This window comes from Leptonychotes weddellii, chromosome 9 (genome assembly GCF_054177405.1).
Source record: "Leptonychotes weddellii isolate Sample4059 chromosome 9, ASM5417740v2, whole genome shotgun sequence".
NCBI classification, from domain to species: Eukaryota; Metazoa; Chordata; class Mammalia; order Carnivora; family Phocidae; genus Leptonychotes; species Leptonychotes weddellii.
In genome coordinates, this window is record NC_138377.1 from 64,818,983 (window position 1) to 64,840,359 (window position 21,377).

General features: G+C 50.3%; 3 protein-coding genes across 10 annotated transcripts in view; 2 read left to right on the plus strand and 1 right to left on the minus strand.

The window, feature by feature from the left end:
• The first annotated feature begins 8,501 nt into the window (after positions 1-8,501).
• On the plus strand, positions 8,502-13,257 carry CIROP (ciliated left-right organizer metallopeptidase). Its single transcript, XM_081830755.1, has 14 exons — positions 8,502-8,808; positions 8,928-9,021; positions 9,113-9,164; positions 9,440-9,583; positions 9,850-9,975; positions 10,186-10,270; positions 10,418-10,563; positions 10,639-10,810; positions 10,997-11,066; positions 11,143-11,239; positions 11,344-11,616; positions 11,838-12,067; positions 12,242-12,421; positions 12,936-13,257. The coding sequence occupies exons 1-14, from the start codon at positions 8,502-8,504 to the stop codon at positions 13,141-13,143; spliced, it is 2,184 nt and encodes a 727-aa protein (XP_081686881.1). The 3' UTR covers positions 13,144-13,257.
• A 43-nt stretch (positions 13,258-13,300) lies between these two features.
• C9H14orf119 (chromosome 9 C14orf119 homolog) lies at positions 13,301-16,784 on the minus strand. Of its 2 annotated transcripts, none has more exons than XM_031017268.2 (2): positions 16,659-16,784; positions 13,301-14,631 (listed from the first exon to the last, which is right to left on the minus strand). In XM_031017268.2, exon 2 carries the CDS (start codon positions 14,628-14,630, stop codon positions 14,202-14,204), a length of 429 nt encoding a protein of 142 aa, XP_030873128.1. In that variant the 5' UTR covers position 14,631; positions 16,659-16,784; the 3' UTR covers positions 13,301-14,201. The 2 variants fall into 2 exon arrangements, with proteins under 2 accessions (XP_030873128.1, XP_006746552.1); XM_006746489.3 differs by lacking the exon at positions 16,659-16,784 and adding an exon at positions 16,195-16,426.
• Positions 16,517-21,377, plus strand: part of ACIN1 (apoptotic chromatin condensation inducer 1) — a 34,008-nt gene continuing 29,147 nt past the window's right edge. For 6 of the 7 annotated variants that reach the window (XM_081830748.1, XM_081830750.1, XM_081830749.1 and 3 more), the window contains exons 1-4: positions 16,517-16,843; positions 18,258-18,323; positions 20,735-20,846; positions 21,252-21,371. In XM_081830748.1, coding sequence (XP_081686874.1) covers positions 16,532-16,843; positions 18,258-18,323; positions 20,735-20,846; positions 21,252-21,371 — 610 coding nt within the window. In that variant the 5' untranslated portion in view covers positions 16,517-16,531. The remainder of the gene's footprint in view (positions 16,844-18,257; positions 18,324-20,734; positions 20,847-21,251; positions 21,372-21,377) is intronic. The other variant, XM_081830752.1, reaches the window with a different exon arrangement.

The window sequence follows — 21,377 nt, forward strand, 5'->3', positions numbered from 1 at the left end:
TCTATCCTTCTGGATGATGAAGGCACCCCACCCCCGCAACCCCACTGGACCTGGAGCAGCCTCTGGATACTTCCCTAACAGAGTTCTGTGGCTTGTGGGGAGATCCCAGTGCCACCCAGTCCCTTATGCCTAAGCCTGCTGACCCCAGCACCTGGAAATATAGGTCTGGGAGCTCCTGTCAGCTTCCAGACGGCTCTGCCATATTCAGAGTCCCCTAGCTCTGAATCCGGGACTCGACCCCTTCTTTCCAGCTCCACAACTTGAGCCCACCAGGCTGACATCCCCCCGTGGCTCCCACCCACTCCCTCATTGTCCCTCACTCCCTGGGACTCAGGTTCCGCATAGCACTAGAATCTGAGTGCTTGGGGGAGGACTCCGATGGGAAAGGCCTCAAGACCTGTGTGAACCAGAGAAAGTTGATAATGAGGAATACAACCCACCTCTGCCAGTGAAACTCCTTGGGTGAATCATTTTCCCTTTCATAGAACTCTAGCCCAAGAGCCTCCATCTGAATTTCCCTCCAGTTTTTTTACTAGCTGTGTGACCCAAACCAGTTACCTCTCTGTGTGCCTCAGTTTCCCCGTCTGCACCATGGGGGTAGCATTAGACCCACTTGACGGTGTTGTTCTGTTCATAGACAAACATGGCCTGGCACATGGTAAGATGAATAGTCATTATTATTCCATTTTGCTAGAACTGAAAGGACCTTAGGATCTCATCTAAACTTCTCACTCTGCAGGTGAGGAAACTGAGGCCTCGGGGGGGGGGGGGTAGTGCTTAGCCAGAGTCACACAATTGCTTAGAGGCAGACCCAAAAATAGCTCCAAAAAAAATCACGAATCTCAAGAGGTGCTGGAGGAGACCTCAAGAGATCGTCTGGTGGGCTTTGGCCTCAGACGAGCAAGATAGTGTGAGCCACATCTTACAGATAAAGCGGCTGAGGGCCAGAGGGGATAAGAGACATTCTCCTGAAGCTCTCGCCGTCCCTTTGCTGTGTCAGCACATTGCACCTGTCTCTAGGCCATGCTCACACCCTCCCCACAGAGGCACACAGCGTAGGGCAGGCCTGCCGGTCCCATTCAGTAAGTAACCAGAGACGTGAGACGCAGTGGGGACCGGAGTCTCTCCTAGACCACCAGTGACTTGTAGGCCACTGCTGAGAAAGCCCGAGTTAGATATCAAGGAATAACTTTCTGAGAGGGGGAAGACAGGATCCTCCCAGTCTCCTCTCTCTCTCCCACCCTTCCCCCCATTTCCACATCCCCAGCAGCAGAGACTTCCTACATCTTGGGCATCCGTGTGCACCATGCCTTCCTCACCCAGAACTTGGTCCCTCTCCTGCCTTTGCCTCTGTGTCCCTCAGGCACCCTCTCTGACCCCTGTCCCTGGAACCTTCTGCCCCAGATCTGGTCCAGGCAGATAGATTTGAATGTTGCTAGATGGTTTATTCCCTCAACCGAGGGCCCTCCTGAGTTCGTAAGGGGGAGGTGCCAGTCTCCGTGGATGCCCGGGAGAATCCCGCACCTCCCTCCTAGCCCAGGGGGATGGGGTTGCATAAGGGGGGTTTGTACAGAACAGGGTAAGTGACTCAACCTCCGGATTTCCTCCTCTCAGCTCAAGACCACTGCCCCTTGACTTATTTTCAAGGTTCTGGGTGATGCGACCTTTGGTTGCTTCAGCATCAACCCCGAGCTGCTTTCCCACCGCTCGGAACTGGGTCTTCTCCCAGCCCCCCACCACCCTGCGGCTGCTCGGGGCGGGGGCCTGGCACCAGAGCTGGAGAAGAGTCACAACCCCACTGCGAGAAAAGAGCACACCTGGTCCCTTCTTGAGCACAAGTGGCGAGCATGCCCCCAAATCTCTGGCAGATCACGTCCCAGGAAGGTGACAGGTAGCAGAGGTGGCACTTTCTGAATGAAGCTTTTAGCCTGACCTCAACTGGCGTGGGCCAAAGTAACTTATTCAACAAGTATTTGTTGAGCATCTTTCCCGTGCTGGGCCCTTGCCAGGTGTCGAGAACACCGTGGTGACCAAGACAGACCCAGCTCTTAGCTGAATGGATGGGAAGAAAAAGGCAACAAACAGGTGCACTGGGTGTCTCCCTTTGCCGTTCTAGGTCCCCTCGACCCCTGGTCATCCGACTGTGCTCCAGGCACAGGGTAAAGTCCAGTGCTTATCCTCCAACTCTCTCCTGTCCAGGACAGGCACCCTCCACTGCCCCCTCCCACACAATGCCGCCCTTATGGTCTTGGGAGCAGTAATGGAGCCTGCTAGCTAGCCAGTTCCTGCATCATTCCTTGCAGCTTTTCCTCAGTCCCGTTCCTTCACGCCTCTGCAAAGCACCTGCAGTAAATTCATAAATTACTCCATTCAGGGAAACCAAATAAACAAGCAGGAAGGGAGGTTATTTTAGCTAGGGTGGTCAAGGAAGGCTTCTCTGAGGAGGTGACATTGAAGTTGAAACCTAAAAAATTTCAAGGAGGAGACAGATGTGCCAAATTGGGGGGAAGGCCTAAGACATCCAATGATCAAGAAAAAGAAAGGAAGCCAAGTGAGGCTGGCTGAATGGAAAGGAGGAAGAAAGGGATAAGCAAGAAAATGTCTTCCTCTATCTAGAATGGAATTGCCAAGAACTTTCCATTCCCTCTCCGGGAGAGCTCAGTCCCTAAGAAATTGATGTGGGAAAGAGAGCAAGCTTCCAGCACCCAAGCCCCTTCTCCTGCTCACCCCCACCCCCACAGCAGAGTTGCTGCAGGGAAAGAAGAGGCAGAAAGAAGGAGCCCCAAGGCGCGAGTCCTCAGGACACGGTGACTTTAAGAAACAAGCAAATCAAGGTCCAAACGGCACATACATGCATTTCCATTGCTTTAGACTCCACAGTGGGCTCAGGCCCACTTTTCCTTCAGGAGCTGAGCGGGGGACCGGGATGGGGGTGCTGAGCTGAAAGTCAGGATCTCAGGCCTGGGGGAAGCGGCCAAGGAGAAGGAAGGCTGTTTGGTGATACCGGGAAGAGAGAGGAAGCTGCCCAAGGTGAGCCTGCCAAGGTCAGTCCTGCAGTGGCTGCTTGTGAAAGCCGCTCCCCTGCTCGGTGCACACCTCCCCACCCCACCCCACCTCGGATTGCCACATGCCTGGGCCCCCAGGGCCCCCATCCCAGTGTTGCAAGATCCCGGTTGGGGTTGTGGGGGTGGAAAGGGGCCTCTTCACCTCCACCCCTACCCTGCGCCAGCCAGGGAGGGGGCTATGGGATGCAGGGGGCTGGATGGGAGATGCTGAAGCAGTGATAGCCAGGGCTGGCTGAGGGCCTGGGTGCCTCCTCTCTGACAGGCCAGTCACTTCCTGTCACCCTCGCTGGCCCCCAACAAGCACACCTCTCCTTTCAGCCTGTGCTGCTCCCAAATGGGAATGTTCCAGCTTGGACAGGACTCCTGGCTGGCCTCTGTCAGTGCAACTATAAGCAGGCCTGGACCCAGAAAATCTTCAATGGAACAGGAGAAGTTCCCTCAGGCTACCCTGCTAGAGACTGTGGTGGGTATTCTCAGAGGAAAATGGTTGCCACTGGCCGTCAATTCTGACTTCCAGGATAGCGGAAGGGTCCTAGGACTTGGGAAAAGGCAGGCTTCCTAACCGGGAGAGCCCCACCTACAGAGCTGTGGCCTCCCCTTTGGTTTTAGAAACAGAGATCTGAGGTAGGTAGAGGCAAGCCACCTACAGAATGGATCCCCCAAGCCCCCCAAGCCGGACTTCGCTGCGAGGCCCCAAACTGCCCAAACCTCTGTTGCCCCCCACACCTAGCACTGCTGCCCCTGGCCAGGCCATCCCACCCTGCTGCAATCGGGACGGTTTGCAAAACGCCTGCTGGCTCCCGCTTTGTCACCATCTGAGGTTAGGGCTGCGCTCAGGAGATAAGCCCAGGCCCCACCCGCCATCCAGAGTGAGCCGGCGGGCCTGCTGCAATCGGGACGGTTTGCAAAACCCCTGCTCGCTCCAGCTCTGTCACCATCTGAGGTTAGGGCTGCGCCCCAAGATAAAGTCTAGCCCCGCCCACGGGCTGGGCCTCCAAACCTCTCAAGCAGCATGGCCAAGAGACAGAGCTCCTGGGAAGCCACTCAGGGTCTGGAAGCCTCACTCAGGCCCAGCACAGAGATGCCTCCACCTGTCCTCCCCTCCCCGCTTTTCCCCTCCACCCCTAACCTCACCTCTGTGCACCCATCCTCATTACCACTCTCTCCCCACACTGACCATCTGCTCTCCTCACCGTCTACCTTCCATCCCCACCCTCCCTCCCCACTCACATCCGTCCTGTCTCCTCACCACGCCCATTCATGTATTCATTTGCTCAAAAAATTCTCATAACACCTACTCCAGGCTGGACACTTTGCTTGTTATAGAAGCTACAGGATAAACGAGGAGAGCAGTCCCTGCCCTCGTGGGACTCACAGATTCATGAGGGGGACAGACACACATAATACCACAAATAAATTGATCATTCCAAATGGGCAGTGCTATGTGGCTAAAGTAAAGGGTGACCGGAGCGGATGTTAACAAGGGCACCTGACTTAAAGGTGAAGGTCAGGCAAGGCTTCTTTGAGGAAGTAACATGCAGACATCTGAAAGGTGAGGAGTCAGACTGGCAAAGAGCAGGGGTTCCCAGCAGACCGAGAAATATATGCTAAGGCCCCAGGCAGGCCCTTCCTGGTCACTGACAGGCTGGGGGAGAGGCCAAGTCAGAGAGGGGCTGAGGTCACATCTCCCTCTGATGGAATCCAGAGCATGAGAGGGAGGAACCACTTCCCAGAGGAAGAGGACTTTTCCTGTCCTCTACGGAGAGAAGGGACAGTGGCAGGCACAGATACAAGCACAGGGAGGGTGTGGCAGCCGGGTCTGTCCAGTGACTCCGTCTTCACAGGGACCAAGGTGCAGCGACTGAGCAGGAGGCTCTGAGGAGCAGGCTCGAAGGTGCAAGACCCCAGGAGCCGAGAGGGAGGAGGACTGAGATTTCGGACTTGAGAGAGCCCCGTTGAAGTCAGTGATGACAATGGAGTGACCACAGGCTGTCCTCTGGGGTGATTGCCCTCGGTGGTCCTTAGCTGCTGGGGGCCAGTGTAGAGAAGACACACGTTGGGAGGCAGGATGTACGGGACAGACAGTGAAGGGGAGTGGGGGGCACTTTCGAAGGAGGGATTTGGTGATGAGCCTGGAACCCCAGGTGGAAGATGAAAAGACAGGAAGGGCCAGCGGTTCTTCCATGAGCCCCTAGAAGAGCTCCAGTAAGCCCACTTGAGCAAACAAACCGTAAGGAAAGGAGATCTTATCAGAGTGTGATGTTCGATTCAGTTATTTCATAGGTGCTGCAGTTTCTGGTGATGATAAGGCTCCTGGGAGTGGCTTGCTGAGGTGGAATGGAGAATGTTTGAGATGGGCGAGTGAAGGAACTGAGGGCTCAGTGTGCTGGATGGAGAATCCACACGGACGATGACACCACCAAGACATGCCCTGCTCATCCCCATCCTCTCCCACACCCTGTCCTCGTCCTAGTTGGCCTCTACCTCCTCCCCTTCCTCCTCAGCACCCTCCCTCCCAATCCCTCATTTCCTCCCTCTGCACCCTGCTCTCACCTCATCCCCTCCTGTCCTCTTCACCTTCTGCTCTGCGATCTGCCCCGCCCTTGGCCCCGCCTCATGCTCTCTCTACCCTTCTTCCCTCCTGTCTCCACCTGTTCTCCCCACCCCCCTCTTTCTCATCCTGCTCCTCTGATCCATCGATTGTACTTTTACTCGCCTCGCTGTGCACTTGAGAACACGATAGCGTGGTGGCTTAAACCCCACATTCACCACCGACCCACGCTGCCTAATTTTGCTGTGCCTGGGTTGTAAAATTGGGCTAATTATAATCTATCCTACCCTGGAAGGTTGCCAAAAAGAATACATGATTCTAACACGCTCACAAGATGTCTGGGCACAAAGGGAATGCTCAGATAACTGTTTTTCTCACCCTCTCTTCTTACCTCCTCTCTTTTCTCCCAGCCACCTTCCCACCTGCATTATCCCTCTGTGCCTACTTAGCACCTCTTCAAAGAGGCACAGGTGAATCAGATTCAGCCCCTGCCCACAGTCTAGCAGGGCAACAAGCACAAAAATAAATGTCAGGAGAATATAATAAGCGCTACTTGAAAGATGTGAAAGAATGTGCGACGCAAACCACCTCTGCCCCAGGGGAGTAAAGAAAAAAAATCTCAGCAGGCGGAGACCCTCTCAGCTGGCTCTGGAAAGACGAGGAAGAATTTGCCAGGCAGAAGCAGGACAGTGGTATTTCAGCAGAAGAAACACGAGGTGTTTCTTGAGCTGTTTCTGCTGGAAGGTACAAAGTTCTGCACGCATGTGTGAAGCTCGGAAGAACCCCTGCCCTGGCTGGGGCGCACCCTCCTCGGCGCGGCCACGAGGGGGCAGCAAAGCATTAGGAGTGACTGCAGCGGGGCGGGGAAACCTGAGGAGAGCCACACAGACCTTGACCCCCTTGGGCCCATCGCCACCGGGAGGGTTTTCCGCCCAGCCAGGAAAAGGAGGGCGTCTGACACCTGGATAAAAGGGTTTGTCTTAGAAAAAGAACAAGAGTCCCCTAAAGATTTGTACACATGTCAAGAACGGAGCAGTTCTCCACTGAGTTGAAAGTGTCTGTAGAGTATGAACCGCTGATGTGACTTGGTATTGACCATGAGCCAGACACTGTTCTCAGCACCTTACAAATCTTCTTTTTTTTTTTTTTAAGATTGTATTTATTTGACAGAGAGAGACACAGCAAGAGAGGGAACACAAGCAGGGGGAGTGGGAGAGGGAGAAGCAGGCTTCCGGAGAAGCGGGGAGCCCGATGCGGGGCTTGCGGGGCTGGATCCCAGGACACTGGGACCATGACCCGAGCCAAAGGCAGACGCTCAACAACTGAGCCACCCAGGCGCCCCATAAATCTTTTTTTTTTTTTTTAAGTAGGCTCCAAGCCCAGCGTGGAGCCCAATGTGGGGCTTGAACTCACGACCCTAACACCTAACCGGCTGAACCACCCAGGTGCCGTTTAAAAAGTCTTTGCTTTCTCCTCAAAGCAACCTTGCCAGGGAAGTACAATCATCCCCTTTTTGCAAATGGGAACCTAGAGGCATTGGGCCAAAGTCACCTGGGTAGAAAGCGGCAGAGTTGGTTGGGCTCCAGCGTTTGGCTGCCTCCCTTATAACTGGTCATTCCAGCCACAAGTCTGGTATGTCCAAGGATAAAATCCAGCCTCCCCGGGAAGTCAGCAGCCCTTCTGGAAACTCTTGTCCTGTCTGTAACTAATTAGCTGTGTTGCTTTGCATCATTTCACCCCTGACCTGTTTCTTCAAAAGTTAAGCAATGGGGTTAGGTTCCGTTCCTTCATCCACAAACTGATGACTAGGCCCTGGGGACTGTCGCGAGCACTGTGGCTACCAAGCCAGGCAGGAGGCAGGCTTACCTTGACAGAGTGCAGGACCGGAAGGGAGAGCCGCTAAGCCAGGGATGATTGCAGGAGAGGCCCGTCCTGTGAAGTGGGCTCCCTCCCCTCTGGCAAGTGTGGAATTTGGGCAGAAGGTGTTAAGTAAGAAAGGCTTCCCAGCATAATTAGAGGGCAGGTAGGAATTGGCCAGGCAGGCAGGGAAGGAGGGGTATCCAGGCAGGGGAAACAGGATGTGAAAGCACAGCGTGAGCAGAGAAAACAGGGAGTTCCAAGAGTTGGGTGAGAACATCTTTGAACATATTCTATTAATGTCCATTTTAAGAGGTGACTTTCCCTTCCAGCATGCCCATACGTGGCTCCGTGAAGCCTCACAGAGCTAACGTGACAGCCTGTCCTAGGAGGTGTTCAGTCAGCCAACGTGTATTTGCTGAGCACCTACTAATTAGGTGCCCTACACAGATGGGGGAGGTGCCTGAAAGCCTTGCAGTTTCGTTAGAGTCCGCCCAGTTCTGATAGCGGGGCCAGGGACGTGCAGAAGCCTCGTTTGCCCATCTCCAGTGAGATAAGTAGGCATCTGTGAAGCATAGAGCGTCCCCACGCATAGCATTATGTTAACACCAATTTTTTAGTTCTGGGAAGGTTCCAAGGTTGTCTGCTCAGAAAGAGAGGAATGGGGATGAGAGATGAAAGAGGGTTAGGAGAGATTCCTGAATGAGGCAGGCTCCTCTCTGGAAAAATCAGTTGAGGCCTTGGTAGTAACACGGCCTCCTCCAACCCCCCACCATGCCACACACACACGGCTCCCCGCCTCTGGCACCCCCAGGAAGTAGCACCTTCGGCCCTTGTGGTTCACATCCAACCTCCTGGCGGGAACTGTAGATTTAGTCAACAACACTCAAATCTTGGAAAAATAAGCAAGAGAGGTGGAGACGGTATGGAGAGAGATAGTAGAGAGAGGGAAGCCAGAAGTGAGTGAGGCAGGAAAGAGAGGAGCCCAAGACAAGACCCAGGGCAGGTTAGGGAGAAACACTTGCAGGATGTTTCTACTACCGCTGCTCCTGCTAGGGACTGCCGCGAGCAGATGCCTGCATGAGGAGACCCAGAAGTCTGTGACCCTTCTCCGGCCCCATCTCTCCCAACCTGCCCCCAACTTCCGCTCTTCCGCCCTCACCCTGCCTGGCTCTCGTGACCCTCAACCCCTGCGAATCCGAACCTGCTATATCAGAGACCCTGTATCAGATGGAGCTTGGGATCCTGAGGGAGCTGGGATGAGAGGGGGACCTGCAGCCCTGGCCCTGGCCGCAGCCAGACAGGCTGCTCAGCAACTCCAGGGAATCTTCGCAGGTGAGTGGGGGAACAGAAGGAGGCAGGGAGGGCTGAGGAGCAGAGGGCTAAGGAGGAAGACAACCAGAGAAAAGGAACTCTAACATGTTGGGGTGAAATTGACCGCTCATCTTTTTAAGTCCCTCCAGTTCAAGGCCCCCTGCTTTTGAGTCGAGACCCCGCACAGTACTGCCATGCTGTCTGGGGGGACCCAGACACGCCAAACTACCACAGGTGAGTTCATGTCGTTGAGAATGTATATACTACCTCTTCAGAGGTACCCAGAAATGTCTCCAGCTCACCTACAGATATCCATTCTTGGCAGATGCAGCCTCTTGAACCCAGGGTACAAAGGAGAGAGTTGCCTGGGGGCAAAGGTGAGAGCAATTTCTCAGATTTGGGAATCTGAAGATCTCTAGCCTGCCTAGACTTCTCCAAGCCCATTAGCACCAAAATTACTTAATGTGCTTCCTAACAAATGTAGATTCCTGAGCCCCTTCTCCCCCTGGCAATTTATTAAATCAGAGACCTGGGCGGGGAGGGGTGGCAGGAGTCCCTATTCTGATAAAGACTGTCCACTCCTCACTCCCAGTACCCAGTTCCCTACTGTCTTCATCTGCTAAGCTAGATGTTGCATTTCACCCCCGGCCAGATCCCTGACACCCATCTCCGTGGTTATGCATTGTGGCCAGAGCAGGGTCCCCCACAGCTGGTCCAGCCAGATGGGCCCGGGGTCCAAGACACTGATTTTCTCCTGTATGTGTGGGTGGCCCACACTTCCAAGTGCCATGGAGAGGTGAGACCCAAATCGAATCCCTTTCCCTGTCTGCCTTTCTTAAACTTAAATATCATGGGAAAGGGGAGGGAGCACAAAGGCAGTTTTTACTAAATTGTGCTTATTCTAGGTGACTCGGTCATGTTGATGAAGTTTGGGTGGGAGCTAAGCCCTTTCAAACCATCCCTTGGTACTGAGTTCCCCGGGTGTCCATTTTCAGGAAGATTTCCTCTGTGTTCCCTCACTTCCCTGCTTCCCACCTCTACCTTGTCCTGGCCCATCCACAGCCCTCTGTCATGGCCTATGCTGCCTGCTGCCATCTGGACTCAGAAGACAGACCCCTTGCTGGGACCATCGTCTACTGTGCCCAGCATCTCACCAGCCCCAGCCTCAGCCACAGTGACATCGTCACGGTGACTGCTGCATGAGGAGTAGGAAGGCGCAAACAGGTTGGGGAGAGGGGGCAGGTCACTCAGCTTCCCATGAAGTGGAAGAATCTACTAAGGATGGAGGACAAGATGCCTCAGCTCTAGGAAGAGCTGAGTGGGCAGAGCGGGCTATAGAGTGGCGGGTCAACCTGCTCCGTCCCCCATCCCCCTCACCCTGCAGTCATTTGTCCTTAGGTCACACTCCATGAATTGCTCCATGCTCTGGGTTTCTCTGGACAGCTCTTCAAGAAGTGGCGGGATTGCCCCTCAGGACCCAGCGGTAAATGGGAGGAATGAGGGCAAGCTTCCCCACGATGTCAATAAGAGGGGATCACCATCACCCCACCAACTCCTTCCTTCCAGTTCTGCTCCCCCCCTTCCTAAGTGTTCCTTTCCTCATATTGCCTTCTTCCCCTTCTGTGCTCAGCTAGAGAGGACTGTTCAACAAGGCAACAAGTGACAAGGCGAGATGAGTGGGGACAGCTGCTTCTCACCACCCCAACTGTTAGCCACAGCCTGGCCAGACACTTGGGAGTGCCGGGGGCTTTGCCGGGTGTTCCCTTGGAAGAAGAGGTGGGAACGGGAGCACCTGGCGGAGCTGGAAGGAAGAGTGTGCGGTCGGGTGGCAACCAGCTCCCTCTTCCCTAGGGTCCTTCGTCTTCGCACTGGGAGGCCCGACTGCTCCAGGGTTCTATAATGACTGCTACCTTTGATGGTGCCCGGCGCACTCGGCTCGATCCCATCACTCTTGCTGCCTTCAAAGATTCGGGCTGGTACCGAGTCAATCACAGCGCTGCGGAGGGGCTGCTGTGGGGCCGGGGTGAGGACAGGGGAGGATGGCAGAGGGGCCCTCACGACCCGAGTCAGCCTGCGGGCAGTGAGAGGCTGGGAGGGATTTTCTGCTGCTGAGGTGGAACCGAAGCCGTGAGCACAGCAGGTGCTGAGGGATGCTTGGCGTTTCGTTTGTTTGTTCGGAGGGCTCTTTCTCTTCCTGTCTCTCCAGCAGGATCTGGCCTGGAATTTGGCCTGGTGACTACGTGTGGGGCTGGCTCCTCAGACTTCTTCTGCACTGGCAGGTACGTGTGCTGCGTGGTTGAGGGGCTGTATGGCCATCGGGGACCCTAGTGGTCAGCTGCCATCCCTCCCACACAGCGGACTGGGCTGTCACTACCTGCATCTGGACAAGGGAAGCTGTTCCTCGGACCCCGTGCTGGAAGGCTGCCGCATGTACAAGCCCTTGGCCAATGGGGTGAGACGACTAGAGAGAACAGAATGAAACAGAGCGGCCCCGAGCGGAGTCAACGTCTAAGGCATCTCGGCAAACGCTTTTCTGCCTCCTGCCCCGCCTTTCAGAGCGAATGCTGGAAGAAGGAAAATGGGTTCCCACCTGGGGCTGAGAACCCCCACGGGGAAATTTACCATCCCCAGAGTCGTTGCTTCCTTGCCAACCTCACTTCACAACTGCTCCGTGAGGACAAGACTGGGCATCCCTCTGAGATCCCACACCCGAAGGAAGCAGAGCTCACCGGCCGCTGCTACTTACATCAATGCACAGAGAGAGGAGCATACAAGGTGCAGGCACAGGGGTCACCCTGGGCCCCATGCCTTCCTGGAAAGGCCATTCAGGTGGGTATCGTAAGTGAAAAGCCATATAGCGCATTGGCGAAAAGGAAGTTTAAAAGTCCTCGGAATAGTAGTACTATCCAACTTATTTCGATGTTCATTCATTTTTTACTAAGTACCCGTTGAGTCCATGACCCCGATCTAGATTGTACTTTTTCCTTAGAAGGAGGGCTTGAGCAAGCAAATGAGGTCCTAACTATACCCTGCAATGTATTTCCTTGCAGATACCTGGGTACTCGGGTCTTCTCTTCTGTCCCCGGGGTCGGCTGTGTCAAACTAACGAAGTTACCAATGCTGTTACTTCCCCACCTGTGAGTCTTCCACCCCAAGACCTGTCATTCCAGCTGTCTTTTCAATTAGCTGGGCCCCCAGGCCACTCGGTGGGGAAGGAAGAGCTGGACGGGCTGACTGAAGCAGTACTCCAGGCGCTGGTGAGCAGAGGCAGCCCCAGCAGGTAAAGGGGCACTTCAGGCTGAGGATTTCTCCAGTGGGCCAGGGAACGGCTTAAGTGGGTTGCTTCACAACTCTCCTCTGAAGACTTTGTCCCACTCCTAAGCCTGTACCTGCTTCAGGAGATAGACTCTTCCAGGGACTCTACCTCCCTTAAGAGATCCAAATGTCCCTATAGGTGCTATTTCCACAGCCCCTCCACTACCACTAGTCTGGTGTTCACTGTGTACATGGGCAAGTCCCCTGGCTGCCAAGGGCCTTCAGTTGGTACGCTGCACAGGGCCCTGACCCTGACTCTCCAGAAGAAGCCCCTAGAAGTACATTTTGGAGGAGCCAGCTTTACCACAGGACACACCAAGTAAGATAATATTCCAAGTGGTTTTCTTCCAAATTCCTGGAGTCCAGATGTTTGAAATTGCATTAAGTACTCACTTGTATGTAGGTCCTAGACAGGATTATTTATTTCAGAAAACAACTCATGTGATCACCTCAGGTCTGTCACTACGGGACACCTTTCCCTCCATAATAAGGGAGTTCTCCATCTCTAGGACATAGGGATCCCAGTCCTCTTCCTCCCTTAAGTACCAATGGGGCACCATGTCCAGTTTCCCAAACACCATAGTCTAACTCTTCCCTTAAACCATTTCCTTCACTGCCAAGTTAGGTCTCCTTCCAACAATTTAAGTTGCTGGGAGACTCAGATCTTGGTCTTTTTCCTACTTTCAGGTTCTATATTCCTCTGATTTCCTGTGTAGCTTACTGATTGGATGATGCAGGGTTTCATGAGCTCTGTGTATTAGGATAAAGGTGAAGCCCTTCACCTCCTAAGTCTAGGCATTATACCAAGCCAAATGTTACCTCTGTGTTCCTAGGTTGCTGGTTACCTTGGACCGTAATCCCTTTGTGACCCATCTAGCACTGTCCACAGGACTCTGCCTAACACTGCTTATTCTGGTGGGTGCACTGGGAACCGTGGCCTATCAGAAACGAGCTACTCTTCGGGTGGCACCATCTGCCCCTCACCATTCACCAGAGCTCCAAGACACAAGGGGCCCAGCTGGAGGAATAAGGGAGGTGTGATGTTACCCACAGCATGACAGGGTAGATAGGGCAGATTATTTCTTGGAAGACAACTGGATGGCAAGTGTACATTTCAGTTCTACTTTTCTCAGAATGCCTCTTCCTCTAGGTATCACCTCTATACTAGCCTTGTAATGAAAAAAAGCAAGAGACATGGTTCTGAAGATTCATTCTTTATTTTGATACAAAAAATAAACCCTTCAACCTATAGTGTCACTTGTTTTCATATCACAAGCAAACTTATGGAATAGGAATCTGTTACCAGATTCCTGCTCCAAGAGTATCACGTATGCTTTAGGAAAAGTCATTGATATTTGGATTCAAACAAACATCAGTGTGAAAGGAGTAACTAATTATCTCCTTCTCCTGATTTTTCCATAATTTTACAAAATCATCACTAGGAAAGCTAATAGTTGGGACGTCACATAATTATGCCAGAATCTGGTAAGGGCAGTGAAACCAGCCATGTGAATCCAGTTAAACTGTAAAAACATGACCTTTTATTGTCCTTCTCTCCTGTTTCTGGAGTAGGAAGGCTCTACTTTATAGCCCCATGGGCCAGAAATATACTCGAGTTATAATGTGTAGGTTCCTTCTGGTTATATGTGCAAAAGAAGCCACAGAATTCTTGAGGGTCTGACATGTAGAAAGGAGCAAGCTAGGAGGCAGACTGCTGATCTAGATTTACTTAGATGGAAAACACTTATGCGAGCAATCCAGTTGATAGGCTGTTAACATTGAAATAACCAAGCCTTGGGGCGCCTGGGTGGCTCAGTTGGCTAAGCATCCAACTCTTGATTTCGGCTCAGGCCATGATCTCAGGGTTGTGAGATCGAGCCCCGCGTCGGGCTCGGTGATGGGCATGGAGCCTGCTTAAGATTCTCTCTCCCTCTCCTTCTGCCCCTCCCCACCCCCAAAGAAATAATCAAGCCTGTACTGGTCAACAAGTTCAGTCAGCTGATCAGGATACCATCCCTAGACCTTTATGTGACACATTTGAAGTTCTCACAGTAAAGTTGCGACTCCATCAGCTGTGATTATCTTCTTTGTAATGCCCATTAGTCTTTACCAGCCGTAGCAGCCACTGCCTGGTAAAACTTTGCCACGAAGTCTGGCTCACTGACCTCCAGCTGCCTGACAAATTCATTGCGCTCTTGCTCAGCCCAGCCTCGAAACCACTGATCCCAAAGACGTAGCTGGCACTCAAAGATACAAGGTGGTCGGTTTGCTCCAGAAACACTAAGCTGCTCCAGCCCTTCCAGCAGTGGCTGTAATTTTCCTGGCACCGCCTTAGCTACCAGGTCCTGTAGGAAACGTTCACGCTGCGGACCTGACCAACTGGCAAACCAGTGAAGAATACACTTCATCTCCTGGGAAGTGATGTAAGACATTGGGGGAGGGGAAGAGTTAGTAATACTGTCTGGTACTGAGGGTAAGGGAGAAGGGAAGGAGAGTGGCATCGAAGAGGAAGATGATTCCAGTGGCATCCTGAAACATAAAAGCACTGTTATATACTCTCTAGATAGAGTAACCAAAATATAACTTCCCAACAAGGAATCTTATCACAATCAGCATCTACAGATAAAATTACTTTTCAACAATTCAGTTTACAGGAAAACAACAGGGTACTTCATATAGGTTATTATCCAATCACCTTAGAGAAGGTAACTCAAGAATAACTTCGTTTCATACTTGCCAACGTTCCTGTTTTTCAAACTCATCACCCTCCCCAACCACTGCTTCTCTCCATTATTCTCATAAAAAAAAACTAAAAATAACCAACATATTTCTTGCTCATTCTCTGTGGCCTACTTCTATGTTCCAGGGTGAGTAAAGAAAAAATGATTAATGTTGGTGCATCTCATCTTCCTCGAAATGAAAAAGGTACATATTTTTTAATCTAGTACATGCAGCTGGTCTGGGCCTAGATGCTAATCATTCCAGAGCTATCAACAGTGAGAAAATAAAAAAAATTTTAAAAAATCATATATGATGAAAGAGCCGCCTTTGTAATGTGCATATAGCCTCTGAAATACGCCCAGAACTTCGTAACATCCGTTACTTCCTTATATTTCCAGTAAAGCACCAGGAAAAATTGAAAAGCAGAGTGAGGGTGCCTCACCCAAAATAAGATAACACAGTAAGAAAAAATAGGCGAAGCCACATGTTTATTCAAGACTGAAAAAAGTCGGAGATCCTGGGTGGCTCAGTCGTTAGGCGCCTGCCTTCGGCTCGGGTCACGATCCCAGGGCTCTGGAATCGAGCCCCGTATGGGGCTCCCTGCTCGGCGGGGAGCCTGCTTCTCTCTCTCTCCCACTCCCCCCTGCTCGTGTTCCCTCTCTCACTGTCTGTCAAATAAATAAACAAAATCTTTAAAAAAAAAAAAGACTGAAAAAAGTCTAGTTGGTTTGGTGGCTTAGGAGTATAACGTGTTACACTGCTGTAGATGTATGACAATTGATGTCTTTGCACATTTATTGATGCCCTGCCATTGATTTGCATCAGTAATGCAAATAGGTCAGTCGACTTGAATAGATTTCAAGTTCCACAGTTTGAATTTCTAACAATGAAAACCTTAAACTACTTATCAATGACCTATTTTACTGTTTGCGTTCCTTCTCCTGCAAGTTGGGTTTGTAGTGACAAAGAAAGGAACCCCTAAGCAATCAGCATCATCAGTTCAGTACCCAAACAGTCCAAGGAGATTGCCTTTTTCACAGCAATTCCTCCTAAGGAACTTTATTCTCTTACTCGGGTAAGGAAAAACTTTCTCCGAGTCTTGCCTCCACAGCAAACTCAAGTTCAACGATTATGAATTAGTTCACAGTCTGGGCCCCAAGGCACGGTGCTGCCACTTGCCCACTTTGGAGGCCTTGAGCCTGGCATTCCAAGGACCCAAAGAGCAACGTAGTCTTAGATGGGAGTGGCGGGGATTCAAGAGATTGGGAGGCGGCAGCTGTATCGGTAGCAAGGCGGGAAGTGTGCCCTACTAGGGTAACCCGCAAACACCGAGTCTGACCCGGCTCAGAGAGGGACTTCTACCCCGCTTACCTCCCCTTTCCTCTCACAGGGCACCCGAAGACCGTCACAAAAGTGCTTAAATTCCAACAGTCGCCGCCGCTTCCATGTTTCCTGAAAACCCTAAGCAGGACCAGCCCGTCAGCCCACGCACTTCCGGTCCCGGACCAGCCCCAAACACCCAAGCGCCTCAGCGCCTCAGCCTTAGGTTCGGAGTTAGCCGAGTAACTCCGATTTTGGTTATGCCAGAGTCGAGGGCTTCCGAGTACATTCGATTCAAAGCCTCGGTGAGACGAAAATAACCGAGCTCTGAAAGCAGCGCGAGGGAGGGGGAAGTGGCTGAGAGGAGGGAAAGAACTGATTGGTGCCGATGTGGAGACGGAAATACCCGAGCAGATCCGGAGGAACCCGGGGAGTTCTGAGTGGTAATCGAGGGGTTGACTATGGCAGTGGGCGGGGTCAGCTCGGTACGTTCGAAGGGCGTTGGCGGAAATTACCGAAGATGCCCGAAGCCGTCGGGACGGACCCGAGTACCTCACGCAAGATGGCGGAGCTGGAGGAGGTGACTCTGGACGGGAAGCCTCTTCAGGCGCTGCGGGTGACCGACCTGAAGGCCGCACTGGAGCAGCGAGGCCTAGCGAAGAGCGGGCAGAAGAGTGCTCTGGTCAAGCGGCTCAAAGGGGTGAGAAGTCGGCGTTGCCGGGGTGTCGGAGGGGAGCGGACCCGGTAGAGACGAGTCTCTGCCGCGGCGCAGGCGCAGTGTCCGGGCTCCGCGCGAGGTTGCTCAGGCCGCCAGCGCGAGCCTCCGGATCCGCGCGCACGGTAGTTGCTGAGGCTCGCGCTGGAATAGAGATAGCGCCGGTTCCCGCCCTAACGGCAGCGGCGCGAGCCCAAAATGGGAGGGTGCGCGCTACTCTCCCGGAGTGTCTTAAGCTCCTTCCTCCTTCCCCCACCCCCTCCTTGTTTGTGTCTGTGGTTTCGGCGCATGCGCTGCAGAAGGAGTTAAATCCCACTACTACCACCGGCGTTTGCTGGCCTGAGGGGGGCGAATTGGGCTGGGTCGGAGTTAGGGGTATAGTTGGGCGGAGGGGTTAATGGGGTTGGTGTCGGTGTTGGTGTCCGGAAGAATAGGATTGGGATAGAGTAAAATGACTACCTGATTAGATTAGGAGGTGAGATGAAGAGAAATCTTGATTTGAAGGGACTCGGTTATAGAGGGGTGTATAATTTATAGGGCATTCGGAAGCAATTTGGGCGGATAAGAGTTTGGTGAATCTTGGTGAGAGAGGTTGGGCAGGTTGATATATGTTGGGGGTTTTGAATCGATTTGAGTAGCTTAGGGTGGGATCGTCATGAGGTGGGTGGATTTGTGTGTATAGATTTGGTGTAAATGGAGGGAAGATGAGGATGTCTTGGTTTTAATTGGGGTTAATTAGGATACAAGGCCTGTAGTGCAGATTAGGGCTGGGTTCGCTCAAGGGTTAAATTGACGGACCGTTGCCTCTACAGAAGCTGACGGTTTTGTGTGTGGATTGGGTCATCCATAGCTTGGAGTCTGTGGTCATTTTGCTCTATAGCCTCCTTTTTGAAATTTTTATAGAGTTGATAAATCTAGGTGCCACTCTGTTGGAAACAATACAAGTTCACTCAAGTAGATCTTGTCCTGGGTAACTGACCAAGTAATTCAGTCAGGCCAAAACCAGCAACCCCATGTTGGTTTCTGTATTTGAAGCTGACTTGAGCATTTGAAGTCATTTTACCTGCATGGCCAGATTTAGAAGGGGCATTAGTCAGAAGTGCAGAAGATAATAGGGACTGTGGTACTGGTTCTGTCACTGTCACTGATTTTATTATATAGCCACGTCAATGATTTTCTCCATGTGCCTGCATTTTACATTTGTATTTTGGGGAGCAGTAACCATGGCTACTTTTAAGGGTCTTCTGAAGATGAATGAGAATTAGTAAAAGGCTTTTAGGTCCCTGGAAAAGGAGTACAGGTTAAGTGTATATGGTTAGTCATTGCATTCAGTGAAGAGATTGGGGAGGGCTTGGGGTTTATTCCCTTAGATTCTGACTCTTGCCCTTCTCTGTACCAGGCTCTAATGCTAGAAAATTTACAGAAACACTCAACACCCCATGCTGCATTCCAGCCAAATTCCCAGGTAAGAAAAAAGGTTCATTAGATAGGGTGGGCTCTTTGAATGCACAGACATATGGAAGGACATAATGATGTATACTTGATGCTTAATTCCTCACCAGTATTTTTCTAAGTTCCCTGGGTTGGAAATTTCCTCATAACAGCACAGTTGAGCTCTAATAAAGAATTCAAGAACCGAATTAGAAGAGCTATTAGTTAATTTCTGATACTTGCAATGGTATGTGCCGAAAGATGTGGCTCCAATTGATTAAGTGTAGTACAAGAATATGAAGTCATTTACTTGCCATTCATTTGGGGAAAGTAGTTGCTGTCTTTGAATGTAGATATGAAGTAGACAATCAGGGCAGTGTAAGAAAATACTTGCTTGGGCGCCTGGGTGGCTCAGTTGGTTAAGCGACTGCCTTCGGCTCAGGTCATGATCCTGGAGTCCCTGGATCGAGTCCCGCATCAGGCTCCCTGTGCCTGCTTCTCCCTCTGACCCTCCCCCCTCTCATGTGCTCTCTCTCTCTCATTCTCTCTGTCTCAAATAAATAAATAAAATCTTTAAAAAAAAAAAAAAAAGAAAAGAAAATACTTGCTGATCAAGAGTAACTCTTGTGTTGACATAGATTTTTCAAGAATTCAATCCTGTCGAAATTATCCACCATCACTACTGTTAATGCTAACTATGCACTTACTCCTAAATATCATTAATTCCTCTGTTACTTAGGGCAAGAAATTTAACCTTTGCAGGCCCTGCATTCCTAAGTTCCAATGTATAATATGAGAAAAGTTTGTACTATATCCATAGTTTTATAAGTGCTCTGCTTTGGTTCTGTAGAGCTGCTTTTGGGGGCTTCCTGGGAAATACAGCCTTCTTCCCAAGTGAGCAGGGGTTCACACTCCCCTCTTAATTAGATCTACTTTTATCTTGTATATTGAGTTTCAGTATAAGACATCTTTAGAAGAAATCATTCCACAGTTTAAAAAAATAAGATTTTTAGACTTTGTGATCTCATAAGATTTTTTCCAGCTCTTAAAATCCCCTCATTATAGCATGTTACATACGTAAAGGAAAAATCCAGGTCTTCATTAGTGCAGTGTTGTGTGGCTCTGGTACTAGATGAAGTCCCAAGATACTGTGGAAAAACAAGAGAGCCTTCCTACTCCCTGGTTACCACTTCATTAAGCTATATCATAATCTAGACAATTTACAGATGTTTAGTTAAGTATAAGCTTAAGAAACTGCATAAGTTAATCAGTTTGTGATTATATTCCTTTCATTCATTGCATTTTAGTCTTTTAAGCTTTGCTTTTATTATTAACCTAGGATTTTTGCAGCAAATGTATATGCTCTCTAATACATGCAACCCACACTTCATCAGTGTCCGTTGATTACCAAGAGACTCATCTGTATTTTAGGTAAAGATAAACATTTACCATGCTTAGGAAAGATGACTAAAAACATAAACAATATTTATTCAGGTTTTTTTCATTTTTTTGGAGTTCTAGTCGGACTTGCTAAGCAAGAAGGTTCTGGGAGAAGGACTTGCAAAGAGAAAACTGAAGGACAGAAGAGTGCTGTGGGAGTCTGTGTTGCAAGAAAAAATGGGAAAAGGGATTAAGCTCCTGGATTTTAAATAGTGTTACCAAGGATTTCTTCCCACCCAAAGAAAATGGAGTTAAAACTCTGTCTAAATGCTGAACAGACATCCCTTTTCTTAATCTTTTGCTTTCATACTCTGAGTACTGTTATTTGAATTTTGGAGATGCTTGACAAAATGATTCCTGGATAGGTAGAGATTGACATTTTTTATTAAAAAAAAAAAAATGACCTAGTATGAATTAGTATTATTTCTTTTCGGTTCTTATTATTACAAAAAATGAAATTTAGATTATATTTAGATAATATTTTAGATTAAAATTTTAGATTAAAAGGCATAATTTTACAGGAATTTTGATTTTAAGCTATTTGGGCATTGCTGGTTGGGAACTGAATTAAAATTTAAGAAATTATGTGCAGTTCTTATTGCCATCTTTTATGAATCATAGGGTTCTTTATTTTGGTCCTCAACAAGAGTAGCTTAGAAGAGGGCCTTCCAACTTTTTTTTTTTTTAAAGATTTTATTTATTTACTTGACAGAGCGAGAGATAGCGAGAGCAGGAACACAAGCAGGGGGAGTGGGAGAGGGAGAAGCAGGCTTCCCGCTGAGCAGGGAGCCCGATGTGGGACTCAATCCCAGGACCCTGGGATCATGACCTGAGCCGAAGGCAGATGCTTAACTACTGAGCCACCCAGGCGCCCGGGCCTTCCAACATTTTGATTATCGTTCTTGGGCTCAATAAGGAGTAGAACTTTGCTCCATCGAATTTTCTTCTCTGTGTTTTCCTGGTTTGCTTTCCTTGACTTTTCTTTTTTCCATGTCTTCTACACAGATTGGCGAGGAAATGAGCCAGAACAGTTTCATAAAGCAGTATCTGGAAAAGCAGCAGGAGCTACTTAGGCAGCGTCTGGAACGTGAAGCCCGAGAAGCTGCAGAACTTGAAGGTAAGCCCAGACTGTCACAAGGAGTTTTTCATTCTTACTCCTGTCACTGAGTAGATAGGCCTGTTTAACTAGGCAATTTCAGGAATAAGGCTGAAACTGCTACTTACTTGCTTTGGTAGTTAAGCCAAGTGAGTTGTTTGTTTACCTTTCGTCAGGAAAGAAAACACGTAATTTAACTATCTGTTAGAAGAGGATTCCTGCCAACAGGAAGAATTATAAGTAAATTAAGCTACCCTTTAAATGAGGTAGATCTTAATCCCAGGGAGTTTTTCTCTATGTACTGTGCTCTTTTTAGTATATATTCTGTGTCCCGTGACTTTGCCTGATCTCCTTCACTCCTCTACATATTCCCACATGCTTAGCCCTTCACTCCCTCCCTGCCCCGACCCAATCTGTACTTTGCAGAAGCTTCAGCTGAGTCGGAGGACGAGATGATCCATCCTGAGGGAGTGGCTTCCCTGCTGCCTCCTGACTTTCAGAGCAGCCTGGAGAGACCAGAGCTGGAGCTCAGCAGACATTCGCCCAGTACGT